The following is a 14,897-nucleotide window of genomic DNA, read 5'->3' on the forward strand; positions in this document are numbered from 1 at the left end:
AAATATCCCAATCTTCTTTTGTTGTTGATGCACCAATTATCATGTTGAAGATAGAGTCACCGACTAAGCTTTGTATCCAGCATTTGGATCTGTGCTCTTTCTTTTTGAGTTCTGTAAAGCCATTCCTTTGATTATTGTTCATGGTTGCTAGTGCTTCCTGGGTTGGCTTTACATAACTGTTCTGTAGGGTATCCCAACACTCTTGGGCTTGTATAAATATCTTTATCTGTAAAGACAAAAATTCATAATTTTTGCTAAGGAAAGTGGGCATTTGTGGAAAAGCCCTAGAGGAAGCCATTTTTCTTAATGTATTTTTAATATTTCTATGTGGGCACAAAAAAATGAGATTTGCTCTCTTTAGAGTATTGTGCAAACTAACACTCTGATATCATGACAAAGAATGCAAAGACAAAAATATGTAGAAAATGAACAAGAAATTAAAATGGAATGAAGTGCTCTTGTCATCATTTAAAATCAGTTAAATAAAACTACATAAAGAAAAAAAATAAAAAAATAAACCACTCAAGAGAATCGAAACCTACTATAACACCTAACAGACAGTAAAATTAATTATCTCATGAATTTGTTCTGTCCACGAAGAAAATAGAAGCAATATAGTCTGGAATCCGAACATTTGTAATGCTTTGTCTACCGTGCCTACTGAACGAGACATATACAAAGAGGGCAGCTGGACCAACAAATCCCTTCAACCTTTTTTCAGGTGGAGAAAGCGTAGGAGGGCAATAAATAGCGAAAGAAATGGAAAAAAAATTATTTCCTCCCAAATGTCCGTAAGATTCCTGATCTGAAATACAGACTCCTTTTGCACGTGAATTACCAACAAACGCTTAAAATCACTATGTATCCGAACGCAGAAAAATAAACCCTAAAATATATTGGACGCGGCCACAGCAGGAAGTCCAGCTGATCTAACCTGCATAGATAGCCATGCTGCCCGATAGCAACCTTTCAGGGTTCCTCCATGACATTTTCTTCCAATCGCTTAGAAAGATTGTGGTGGATCCCTGCAACGGGGTGACTGTCTTCATCGACAGCTTCGTGATCTGGAGGATCTCCCATGGACTATAGAACCGATCTGGAAATGGGCATGTAACTATGTAAATTTTATTTTATTTTTAATTTTAAATATATTAATTATATTTTATTTTTCATATAATTTTTTTTATATGGATGAAGTTAAAATGTTTATATTAATTAACAAAACAATATTTCTTTTTTTCATTACATCATTTTTTTTCATATTCATATTATTTCTATATTGATATGGCATGACATATTGACACTGCATAACATCTCTTCCCTACCGAGTGGGAAAACATTATATAATAAAAGATCTCTCTACTTACCAATTTGACTTTTAAAATTTAACTTTATATACTTATTTTATTCCTATTTAAATTTTATTACCATCCTAAATACCTATCACCGCAATATAATTTTTTATGATTTTGAAATTATCTTACTTGCTAATTATATATATTTTTCCTGTTTCAATTCATAAGCTAATAGCACGGATATGATTTCTATATCATTTTGTTATACTAATTATCATTGGATGCATAAAATTTATTAACTATTATTGTACATTGTCTGAATCATTAGTATGGATGACCCTAGAAACATGTTCAAGTTATTCTCTTGCGAGTGTCAATGTGATGAATGCATAAGCATCGTCTGTGTCCTTAACAACCCATACATAATAAGAGAGAAAACGTTGATTCCTAGTGATAAGCCTAGTAGTTGCAAGGTCAACAAACCATGTGAAGTTGAGGGATGTGCACAACCAAAGATCAGTCCACCACGTCCAACAACGACACAAAGAAGGCGGCTCTGTAAACTCTTCAAAAGTTCACATTCATAGTCCCAGGAGAGAGAGAGGGGGGGTATAAGCATCTGGGGAAAAAATTTCAATGTATTGCCTATCTGTGAAATAACAAAGGAAGGAAGAGAGCACTTGCCTTTAAGGATGGTTAACCCGTAGGAAAATTCCTCCGGAACCATAGAAAAAACTGTATTGACCTTGAAGGACAGTTTAAACCCCAAGAAGCCCTAAAAATAGGTGTTGGACTTGAAGTTTGACATTAGGAAATACTCTAGGGAGCCCTAAAAAGGGTAAGTTGATCCCCTAGGAGGGCATAAAAGGAGAAGTTGGCATTGAAAGAGGGTTTAAACCTACGATACACAAGGATCCATTCCCAACCAAAAAAAAAATTAATGCACCCTGCGTTCCTGCATTCTAAGGACTTGTGGACTCCTAGGAAATGTCCCCAAATTGCCAAGGACTTGAGGAAAAATTAATGCACCCTGCGTTCCTGCATTCTAAGGACTTGTGGACTCCTAGGAAATGTCCCCAAATTGCCAAGGACTTGAGGACTTGTATTTCACTTGGAGGAATAGTTCTGTGTTACAGAATGCTGCATTCTAAGGACTTGTGGACTCCTAGGAAATGTCCCCAAATTGCCAAGGACTTGAGGACTTGTATTTCACTTGGAGGAATAGTTCTGTGTGTTACAGAATGCTAGCACTTCTGTGAATCCTTTTTTTTAATTTACCAAAGCGAGGCTTCATCGCTTACCTTAGATGGGTACTATGCAGGAACTGAAGCTATGTTCGCAGACCTAGGTCATTTTTCGGTTCGTTCAATTCAGGTATGGATATCAATCAAAATGTAGAATAAATTTAAATTTACATTTAAATTTTTAGATTATGTATGCAAGTAGTCTGAGATATCGGTCTTCATCAGATTGCCTTTACTGGAATAGTCTATCCTGCTTTAATCTGCGCATATGTGGGCCAAGCTGCATATCTCAAGAAATTTCCCCAAGACGTGTCAGATACATTTTACAAATCTACTCCAAGTAACTTCACTTATCCTTTAATTGGCTCTGTTTTGTTTACAACTTAAGTAACTTATATTATCCTTTAATTGGCTCTGTTTTGTTTACAAATTAAGTAACTTATATTATCCTTTAATTGGCTCTGTTTTGTTTTCAACTTATCCTTTAATTTGCTCTGTTTTGTTTACAGTCTAATAGCGAGTTCTCTGCTCTGTTTTGTTTACAGTCTAATAGCGAGTTCTCTGTTGTTGCTCTAGATCATTTCTAATGATATTCTGAGGCAAAAGCTGTTGGATTGCATCTCGGCCTTGTTCAACCTTTCTCGGAGCAAAACATTGTCATTAAAAATGAAGGCCACCTCCTCTTTTAACAAGAGGCCAATTTCTTGCTGCCCTTGCTCAAATGTTCTAATATTTGTAACTTGCGCCATTGTTAATGACATATTAATTGGATTTTGTTTTAGTAATCGGGAAGTTGACATGGATTTTAGTTTAGTAATTGGGAAGTTGGCGGAATATAAGTTGACATGGATTTTAGTTTAGTAATTGGGAAGTTGACGGAATATAAGTGAACGGAAAATTATTCGATAATAATAGGAAGTATGGAATAAAATAATGATGTACTTTTGATTTATTCTGTATCGCTACATAATTTTTAAGCCTGTAGTCTAATGAGGCAAAATCAAAAAACGAAATTAAAATATCGAACTTAGAATTTAAGTTCGAAATGATATCGAACTTCGAGGCCGAAGAGTTGGTCCAAAAGTTATAGAAATTCTGGTCATTTTTAAGCCTGTAGTCTAATGAGGCCGAAGAGTTGGTCCAAAAGTTATAGAAATTCTGGTCATATTTAGAGAAAATTTGACAAGGATTTTTGTAAATCTAAGTTATAGTTGTTAAACTTCAAAATTTTAGGTGTCCTAGAAATTTTTGATGGTGCTGAATCCATTTCCACCATCAAAAACACTATTCAAACATTGCCTCTATAAGATATTTTGAAATCTTTTTCCCCTAATTCCAGTCAATTTTGGCCATCCACGCAATTCCTCCACTTCGTTAAACCACTCCACTTTTAAAAACTTAACATGTGGATGTTATTCCTATAGCATATTCTTGTTTAATAAATATTTTATTCTTTAGAGCAATTCAAGTAGTACAAAGTTTGGATTCTAATTTCTAACTTCTCAACTAAGTTAAGTAGAATAAGGATCCTATCAGATTGGCCACTCTTTAACTTCTCAATAAAGCTAATTGCATACAGATTCCAATCATTTTTATCACTCGCATTGATTTGCTGTAGAGTTGATAACATAGTGCAGGTTGTACCACATGCATGTTTAGCTTCTTAGGTTGTCAAATTTGTATTGCAAGGTATTTTAAGTTATTATGTGGTGGTCATTTGCATGTGATATATCATGACATTAAGTGAGTTAACCTTTTTAGCCCACTCACATGCACGTGATACACATTTCATGAACATTAGTGTTCTTGGACAGTGTCTTTATGGGTACCTAATTTAAAGTTGGTGGTGGACATTTGCTTAATGGTGGGGAGAGATATGACAAGTGTTGCTTTATTGTCCATTAGTTCAAACCATAAGTTTTTGATTGTATGGTTGTAAATTTGTAGTTTACTTTAACATATTTTAATCTCAATGAATTAGATAATTTATTTTAACTTATTTTCATATGTTTAATCATATAAATTTGATTTATTTGAAAGATTTTTTTTTATAAAAAAAATTATATGTAATGACAGTGTTCATCCAATTTAATATATGAAAAATTGATGGAATAAAAAATTCACTGCTTTGTATTGAAATTAGATTTTGAATCTCTTTCTAATGATAAAATGTTATGTCTTTTACTTTTTAAATTTTTGTTTGCATTGAATTTTTTACACATCAAGATTCTCGAATTTATACCTTATTGTGTTTTTTTTGCAACATTTAGTGCAATTACTAGTATTAACTATTATTGTACATTGTCTGAATTATTAGTATGGATGCAGTAAGGATTTGTATACAGCCCAGGAAAAAACCATTGCCTATATATCGTCTTCAAACCATTGATAATATATCCATCTGGATTCATGGGATCGGAGATTTTCAGCGTCAATTATTCAAACACAAATTTTTTAATATTCCCTGTAGCTGTCTTTTGTCTGCAATCGCTCGACAAGTACTAAGCTTTCTTGTGGTTGGTCTTTCAACAATGTTGTCTTTTGTCTGCAATCCCCAATGTTTTCTTCCTTGGGAATACTTTTTCAGCCTGTCCGATAATAAATTGCAACATGCGTTTTCATTATTGGAAATACCTTTTCAGCCCGTGGGATGATAAATTACCATATGTGTTTCTTCTGGGGCTATAATCAAGTAGAGAATTTACAAGTCGATGCTTATTCTCTTTATAGTAATGAATTACTGAGATGTATTTTTAATTTGTGTGAAGCGTGACCACTGTATTGGCAAAATACCGAATACAAACGGAAACTGCTGGAAACGCGATGCCTTCATCGCTTCAAAAAACAGAGGTAAATGCTTATCTTACTTTATAATCAAATCATAATATAAAACTCATGCTCTGTTTGTGTGATATCAAGAAACAGTGAACTCTTCTTATAAAACGATATTGAATTTTCATCACTTTTGGAGAATATGTTATAAGACATTCAGAAAATTACACGAACCGTGGGTTCCTCATTCCAATCCGTGTTTTAGATGTTTTAATGCGTTACTTTTCTTGATAAATTTTGATAAATTAGCAATGTGACTTATTAGATATTAAGCTTTAGGCAATAAGAAACTGTGGCAAGTTTTATATATATTCTAAAGCCTCGAGCCCCTAGTACTCACCGTAAGGCTCGTAACTCAAACTAAATTAACAATCAGCGTGTCCACACAAGACACGTGCCACTGGTTTTTGTTTCGTCCAAACTCTCAAGTTTTAAGTTCCTTAAAAAATACTAAACTCTCAAGTTTTAAGTTCCTAAAAAATATAGTATAGATCTATTTTAAATATTTATTTAATATGAGTTGAGAGAGATTTAATTTCTTCAAATGTAATTTTTTTTAACTTTTTGATTTTTTTAAATTTTTATTTGAGTAGATATAAATAAATTTTTAATTTTAATAATAGATAGAATTACACATCATATTAGACTATAGAATAAATCTCTCAACTCATAAGCTTCCTGATTTAATAACCTATTTATATTAAATAATAAAAAACAAATAATTTACCTAATAAATATTTATGTAAATACAAAAAACAAATAATTAACCTAAAATGTTTATTTTTAATATAACTAAATTGCAAATTCAAAATTATAATAGAAATCTCAAAGTAAGTTAAGTAAGTTAGGTCATATCCGCCATATTTCCAAAATATTTTAATCATTAATCATAGATAGTTCCGTTAGTGTAACTAAATTGCAAATTCAAGAATATAATGGAAATCTCAAAGTAACTTAGTCCATATCCGCCATATTTCCAAAATATTTTAATCATTAATCAAAGATAGTTCGTTAACAATGATGTTCTATTTTCGGTCATTCCTAAGGTATTCAATAAAAGGATAAACCTATTGTTTTTTCCATCCAACAAATATCATGTTTGTTAGTTATTCTACATTGGAGAGGAAATGGAAAGAGTGGAAGAATCTTAATTCCATTAATGTATTTGAAATAATAGAAAGTTGATTTGTTTATACATTAATGTAAAGATAAAACTTAAGAGAGGTTGAGTATGTAATATATTTCTATACATGATTCTATTTAATTTAATGTTCTAATTGTAACAACTTTTGCTCTTAAGCAGAGGTTTTAATACTAAGATTATATAAGATTAATATTCATATGTTATGTCTTATATGTAATTTTGATTTAATATGGGTATATAGGCATTCCTGCTATCATGATTTTTTATTTTTTTATTTTCAAGTTTGTATGTGAAAATGAATGATACTGAATTCTTAAACTTTGGGTTCCATAATTACTTAAATAATTTTGGTCTATCTATTATGTTTCCATTATGTTGATGTAAAGTTTATCTTGTAAAAAAAATGTGTTTGGATACAATACAAACCTCGCATCATTTTCACCTCTCGATTACTCGAGCTAAGGATATTTTACCATTAATTATTGCTTATGTATCATACCAAGTGTTGAGGCCTTATATGATATGGAAATTTCATATATATATATATATATATATATATATATATATATATATATATATATATATATATAACCATTTTCTAGCTCCTTTCTTCGAGATAAACTCAAAGTTTAAATATGTGTCCTATCCCTACATGTTGAGCATGTAAGTCGTGGTTCTAACACATTCACGTGATTGATTCACAGTTGGATGATTAAGATGATTCGAGGAAATCAAATGGTGTTGATGGCTCAATGTAACAAGTTGGTCGGATTAACTACTATCTCATACATGTCATTCGACATTGCATGTTCTTTGTAGATAAATATTTATTCGACTGTAAGCTAGGGTTTAAGCTCTGCACCTATGCTTCTCTTGTCATCGATGGTGCTTTGTTTCCACATTGAGTTGGTTTCATCAACAATGATTCAAGCTGCAAGCAATAGGAAATTTCACTGTCTTTTTTATGAACTTAATATTGACGTTTCAATATTTGATATTGAAAACTTTGTGTTACAATCATCCTGATAACTTTGTCCTCAAGGGTTTACTAGTTTGACCTTGAAAATTTTGAATTTATCATTGGGTGGATGTAAAAATGACCTGATTGACAATTTGGGTTCCACTGTGGGACCTTCTAGGAGACTTTGAGGACCTTTTGTTGGCCAAGTATTTATTTAGGGTTTTAAAAACTCATTGTTATCACAGAGGGGGATTTTGATACACACCCCTTAAACCACATATACTCTGACACATTATGTTCAAGATCCCTCCAAAGGTAACAACTAGTTCAGGGTTTTAATTGTTCAAGGGAATTTGGAGTGCAACGAGTCCCAAGGACTCAAACGCATGACACTTGAAATTTCATATCACCCTCTTAGGGTTTCATTAGGTAACATGCAGGTTTTTCTCTTTGATATCTTTTTAATAGTTCAATACAAGGGTTTGTAACTTGAATTACACTCTATTTATTCTTAAAGATCGATTGGTTTTTTTACCTTGTCTCGAGGATGAACCACATTAGTTGGTTCAAAATCGACACAATCCTAATGATGTGATTAATCTGAAACACATTTGATTACAACTTGAATTCCTTTCAAAATTTCAATGTGAGGATTTCTAACTTAAATCTTGTTTAGGATTTTAGGTGAATACTTCACCAGATGAAGATAAACCATTTTCAAGTTGATGTCGAATCTCACCGTCGTCGTAGAAACTTTCTATGTAGGTATCAAATCAAATTTTCTTGGTTACCCTTCTAATTTCTCAACAATAAGGTTTTATGTATTTAGATTATTTCTTGGCTTTTTGGTAATTTCTCTTTTCTGGAAAACATATTTATCTAGGAATTAAGGGTATTGCACACCATCATACGAATGTTGATACTTGGGTGTCTACAAAAATGGTTTCTGGTTCTAGTAAATGTATAATGTAAATGAAATGGTTGTTTTATTTGTGAAAACCCTCTTTCCTATTTTGTAGTTCTCATCAGAAATATGATTTCCATAATCTTGACTACCACTATGTCTCCAACACGAATTCCATAACTACACCTCCTTATTTACAGTTTTTATAGTATAGGGTGTTTGAATAACTAGCCTTAAGTTATGCTATTAGTTTAAATATTCCCTTTTTATTAAACTAACACCTTACCTTTTGAACATTTTTCATTCTAACTCCAAAGTATGCATAAGAAAACTCTTTTTGGAGATATTCATACCTTAAATTATTATGTACTAATTTTTGTGTGACTAGGGTTTTTGAACCCCCAACTTATGCATGGTTTATGTATATGTTTGAAGTAAGTAATTTGAATACGCTACTCTATGTATATGCATTTAGTCTCTATAATTTATTTTAGTCTATGACTTACTTCAATATTATTCTTAACTAAGAATGTATGATTATTATTTTATTTGATTCAATACTTCTTTGCTTCATTAACATATATTGATATTTTTCTATTGTAATTATTCCCTTAATCACTCAGCTAAATTCATGCCTAAAATTATTCTAAGTATACTTTGTGCAAAAAAGATGGTTGTAGGGTACCTGTGCTAACATGATTTGTAGCAAATTATTGCAATTTATTTACATGTGAAGTCAGTATTTCATGCATTAAGAGGTTAATATAGAGTTTATCCCTCCATCGTATCTTACATCCATGATAAACCTACCTAAAACTTTATTATTTCCTATATGGTAACTTATAGTAAAATCATCTACAAAGTTTTTATTATTTATCTTTTCTTTGTGTTCATGATACTAAAAAAATAGCATTACTTATCTAAACTATTGCCATATTAGAATTTACCCATTTAGATTATCCATTTGGGAATTTCTACCTCTTATATAGTGTTGAGAATGCAACAAGAAAGTCTCAATTTTTATATTGCGTTAATCAAATTGAGGAAATTCCAAATTCCACATCAGTGGACAACTTGGAGGAGTTAATGGAAGTGACATGGCTTTTTTCACTCAGTTAAGAACACTGAATTCAAGTTAATGAGTTTAAGTTAGTTTACTTGTTGATTCCTAAAAAATAGGAGTCTAGCTCAGTTAATTTGATTTAAGGGCATGAAACTCAGTTTATGTAGCAATTCCTAATTTTTAGCACCCTGGGTTAAGTTAATTACAGTTGTGCTAAATTAAACTACTTGTAACTATTAATAGAACTCGTTCCCTCACCCTATCACACTGATCTACAGAATTGCGTAGTTTTCTTCCTCAACCCAACATGGATTGTGCATTGTGTAGTCTCAAGGCTCAAGGTTAACCCCTGACTGCTTGAACTACGTAACTGCATAGTCACTGCGCCATTCCCCCAGCATGTCACGCAGTTTTGTCTCAGCCAGTGGATCAATATGCACTATCTTAGACTAGGGGTTTTTAGACTAATGTTGTCTCGTCATGAGTGAATTGCAAATATAGGTATTATCATACCATAGCGAGGTGATGAAGAAGGAGATGAATAAGGGAAACATGTTGAAAGAGATCTTTGTAGGTGAGTATGCAAGATGATCAACTAAGAGAAAGAAAAGGGACAGCCATTTGCAATCACAACTCAAGACTTGAGATCATTGAAGGTTCCTCATCACCAAGCCATGCGGAGGTGGAAAGAAAAGCATTCTCAAGTAGACAATCAAACACACAGTAACAAGAATGGCTTGACATTGCCACATCATCAAGCAGACAATGTCAATAGTTTCATGGTATGTCATGTCATGTCATGAGTCGTCACATGTCACACCATTATGGTGTAATATGTAATTCTTCTAACGAGAATGTATTGTAAAGTGAAAGTCCAAAAGATGTGTATTGAATATGAAGAGTGATGTAAAGTTGAAAAGTCATAGGAAGTCAAAGAGTCACGAGGGTAGTCCAAGAGTCACAAGGAAGGGGAAGCATAACCTCCTCATTATTATATATATACCCTCATTGTAAGAGAAAAGGACTTTTCACCTTGGCTCCTCCCGCAAAGCATGAGAGGGATAAGCTATTTCTTTTGAGGAGCAAGGAGTGGCCCCATTGCTACACTATTGGAGTTAGTGGTGTTCATTGTATACATGTGTCTTGGAAAGTTTACTTAATATAAGAATCCATATGGGTAGCACATTCTTCATGCATGGATTATGGATATTTGTAAGACAATTTTGTGAATGTTTGTAATTCATGTTTGCTTTCATTTGTGCTAAATTAGTTGAACTATTTTGGTTATTTTTGTACTTATGATATTGATAATGCGTTGTAAATGCTACTACCATTTTCATATCCTCGTGGACTATTATGTTGGATTTTAGACATATTATCCTTGTTACATTGGTTGCAATGACTGTTGCATCTATATGGAATATTATGCTTGATGTTCTACAAATCCTTCTTTCTTTTGTGTGTCTCTACTAGGGTGGTACTACTACCTCTCTCTTAGAGGCTCACTTCTTATCCCCTACACAGTGAAATAAATTTGACACACACGACCGAAAACTCACCAGGAACACCCCCATTTCTTTTCGAAGGAACATTTTCACTCCTCTCTCTTGCTGGCAGTTAGATTCAAGGCATATCTTTAATATAAATGACAACCGGGCCATATTTCAAATGAGGCTCCTATCCCAAACAGTGTGAGGTCTAATTGGGACCTCATATTGAGGAGACCCCTTAAATGTTGGCAGGTCCAGCATCGTGAACATGATACATAGTAGTGATGGAAATAGTACAAGGGGCTCTAGAAATATTTTTGGGAATATGATACATGAATGGTAGCAATTAAATATGGTGGTATATCATCAATGATGGTAGGAGATGAGTGTAGGAATGTTGATAATGATGATTAGGAGGTGGGTTTAGGATGAGGGGTGAGTATATACATATATGTATGTGGGATGTAAATATACATGTAGGGGGTGTATGCATGAAGGGAGTTAGTGAAATAAGGTGTAGGATGGAAAAAATTATGGTAGAGAGATATTAATAGAAGCATAAATTGTAAATGGTCGAGTAACTTTATTGAAGACTTGCATGGATGTCATACAATGACTTTTAGACTATGACAACAACAATATTTGATAGGCTAAATTGCTTCTTAAAAACTAAATATGAATGAATGAGACAAAGGTATTTGACCTCAAAACCCTAAGACCCTAACAGGTCCAATGAGTATTTGAATGTGTAAATATTCCTAATGGAGTTGCGAATGTGTAGGATTTGATTCTACACAAGGGCTAGCAAGAATAATTCTATGGTAGTTGTTCCTATTCCAACATCAAAAAGTGAATTCAATTAACCATATTATTTATTAGTTGCATAGGGAGATGTATTACTTGTATAAGTGAAATCATTAACACTAAACTAGAAAAAATGATCGAGGAGACTTCAAAAGGAGACGATTCATGCAACATATGGCAACATTGAGAAGCAACAAATCACCACATATTCTTGGAGAATGTAAATGTCATTGCCTCTATTGATCATTATTCAAAAAGAAAAATTAGCAAGGCCTTATAGATTGAAGAAACCCTAACAACTTAAAGATGGGTAGAAGCTTAAAAAATCATGGTCCCATATTATTAGCCACATTTATGACTAATAAAATATATTTTACTACATTATCTATTTAATTACATTATTTTAAACACATTATCCTAATAAGTATTACATAAATTACATTATTTTAATTATCATTACATTAATTAACCCTCTTATTAATTATTAGTAATCTACATTATTATTAATCATTATTAATTAACTACTCTATTCATCAATTTTAATTAATTATTAATCATTTTCATTATTATTGCATTAATTAACCATACTATTATTAATTAACTAAGTTAACTTTATTATTAATTCTTTATTATTCATCCTTATTATTCGACCTTATTATTTATCTTTATTACTTAATTACATTATTAATTAATATAGATTACATAGATTAGATTAATATTATTAAGAATTTATTTAAACTTATTTTTATTTCTTTAGTAAATTAACGTTATTATTATTTACTATTAAATTAAAATAACCTTATCATGAATCTTTATTAGTTAATTATTAATCATTTTTTAATTGATTTCTATTATTCATTAAAAGCTTACACAAAATGCTTAAAAATTCTAGGTTAATTATTATTTATTGACAGATGTTGTTCAGCTAAAATGAGAAATTAAGATTCTCTCATAGATCTCGTGATGATGGGTTGTGATAGTTAGACTGAAATGTTGATAAAAATAATTTACCACATAGGACTCCAAACACTTTCAAATGCAAGCCTGTGATAAAACAAAGACACTAACATTAAGAAGTACCAAGTGAAGTTTATGACAAGAGGGTTCTCCTGGAAACAGGGTGTGCATTAAAAGAATTTTTTTGCTGTAGTCACTCAATGGTCAAATTCTTGGGTTCAAGCATAGACTTAGTAATAGTGTTTGATGTTTGAGAGGGAGCATTATAAATATTGTTAGGACATATATGACCATGCTAGATGACTATAAGAGCTTCTAGTTATAAGGAAGAAGACATTTAGGTAGAATGGAAGGAGAAACCTTCCAATAAGATGTTATGGGTTAAGACTATCATACTAGATTCGTAGAGATAAGAGGTATCTAGGAGAAGTAAGCATTCTGTGAGGGGACCCTGCCAGATAGATGGATATGCTTCAGTGACAAAGGGAGTAGTAGTGGAATAGGGGGAACCTAGGATTTACATAGGAGGATATGCTTCACTGTTAGTGGGAGCAGCTAGCCAGAGTGATTAGAAAGAAGTTGTGGTGATGGATTGAGTGAAGGAAGTCATCTAGTTTATGTTTGATTCAAGGCATGAAATGAAGCATATGTTGAGGTACTAGTGTGGTAGAGTTGGATATTTTTTGAGATATATCTTAGGTGGTGAAGTTAGGCTCCAATGATATCTTGACTTTAGATTGGGTCTGGAGTACAAAGGACAAAGATAACACCTTCGGGTGTCTTTTCAACATTGGATGGGATATTATTTCCTCGTTATCAGGAAGTAGAAATATGTTGCACTCAATACAACAAAGGAAAATTATATTGTAGCCAGTGTCACAAGTTGTGAAGTGGTGTGGCTTAAAAATCTTCTTGTAGGAAACTTTGATTAATTCACTTCATTTGAGACATGGTGTAGAAGGGAGTAGTGAAGCTCTAGTACATATCCATAGATGAGAATATTGTAAACATTCTCACCAAGCCTCTATGTAGAGGAAAGTTTGTATACTTTAGAGACAAGCTTGACGTGATGTAGAATGTCTCCCTCATTGAGAGGGAGTGTTGATATCTTTGCAAGATCAGGAAAACCATCTCCTGAGAATCCAGACAAACATGGTTGGCAGATGTTTATTTGACCAAGGGAGATGGATACATTTACCTAAGTATCCATCAAGGACTTTGGTTGGGTCGTGATGATTTTACCAGGGGTGGATGGCCCAGGAAAATTACAAGATTGGATAGATACTTTCCTAAGAATCTATAAGGATTTGGTTGGGTCATGTTTATTTGACCAAAGGAGATAGATGAAATTAACCTAGGAAGCCATAAAGTACTTTAGCTATGGCCATGCTGATTTGGTTAGGGGTGAGTGGCCTAGGGGTCGATCCTCTTTTGTGAATCCGTGAAGGAAATTGGTTGGGTCACAATGATTTAAACCGAGGAGATTGATACATCTACATAAGGATCCATAAAGGAAATTTACCAGAGTATGCTAATTTGACGAGGGGTAAATCGACTAGGATACTCATGTTACCTACTCTAAGATGGAGTGATCTATAAATATGTGTGTGAATTGTCACATTTACTAATCAATGTTGGATTGATCTATAGACATGCATCAACATAGCAAGCTCATGAACATTTCTTATGGAGGTGAAATTATTACGAAGGGGAAATTTATTGTAGCTAAGGAGAATACCATCTTCTCTAAAAGAGAGCTTTTATTTTTTATGTAGCATCAAGAGGTATTCCTGCATGACAAAGATGTTTCCAAGTTTTCCTAAGGAAAATAAAATTAAAATACTTTTGGGGAACCAAGTTAGCCCAAGAAGACAGGTTAACGTAGCTCATAAAAGGGTGTGTCCCTTGGGTTAATCATATTGATTTGACTTGTATATATATATATATATATATATATATATATATATATATATATATATAGAGAGAGAGAGAGAGAGAGAGAGAGAGAGAAAGAGTCATTTCATTTTACCACCATGCAAGAATAAGTCTTCTTGAATAGAAAAGGAAGGAAGCCATAATGAAGGATAAATTTTGTTGAGTGGCAAGAAAGAGTAGTAACGAGCCACAATCAACAAGCATGAAGACTGAGTTGTTGTGGTTGAAACAATGACCAAGGTAGATAGATGGAAGGATGATTGAAGGT

The 14,897-nt window shown here is 32.7% G+C and overlaps 1 protein-coding gene across 4 annotated transcripts in view; it reads left to right on the plus strand.

Annotated features, from left to right (window-relative positions):
• Positions 1–14,897, plus strand: part of LOC149182522 (MADS-box transcription factor 56-like) — a 362,764-nt gene that overhangs the window by 171,875 nt on the left and 175,992 nt on the right. For all 4 annotated transcript variants that reach the window (XM_089418581.1, XM_089418580.1, XM_089418582.1 and 1 more), the window contains exon 2: positions 5,308–5,389. In XM_089418581.1, the coding sequence (XP_089274707.1) occupies positions 5,308–5,389 (82 nt within the window). The remainder of the gene's footprint in view (positions 1–5,307; positions 5,390–14,897) is intronic.

The sequence above is a fragment of the Pinus tabuliformis genome, chromosome 3_2 (genome assembly GCF_031772625.1).
Source record: "Pinus tabuliformis cultivar Carrire ecotype Pingquan chromosome 3_2, CPIR1, whole genome shotgun sequence".
NCBI classification, from domain to species: domain Eukaryota; kingdom Viridiplantae; phylum Streptophyta; class Pinopsida; order Pinales; family Pinaceae; genus Pinus; species Pinus tabuliformis.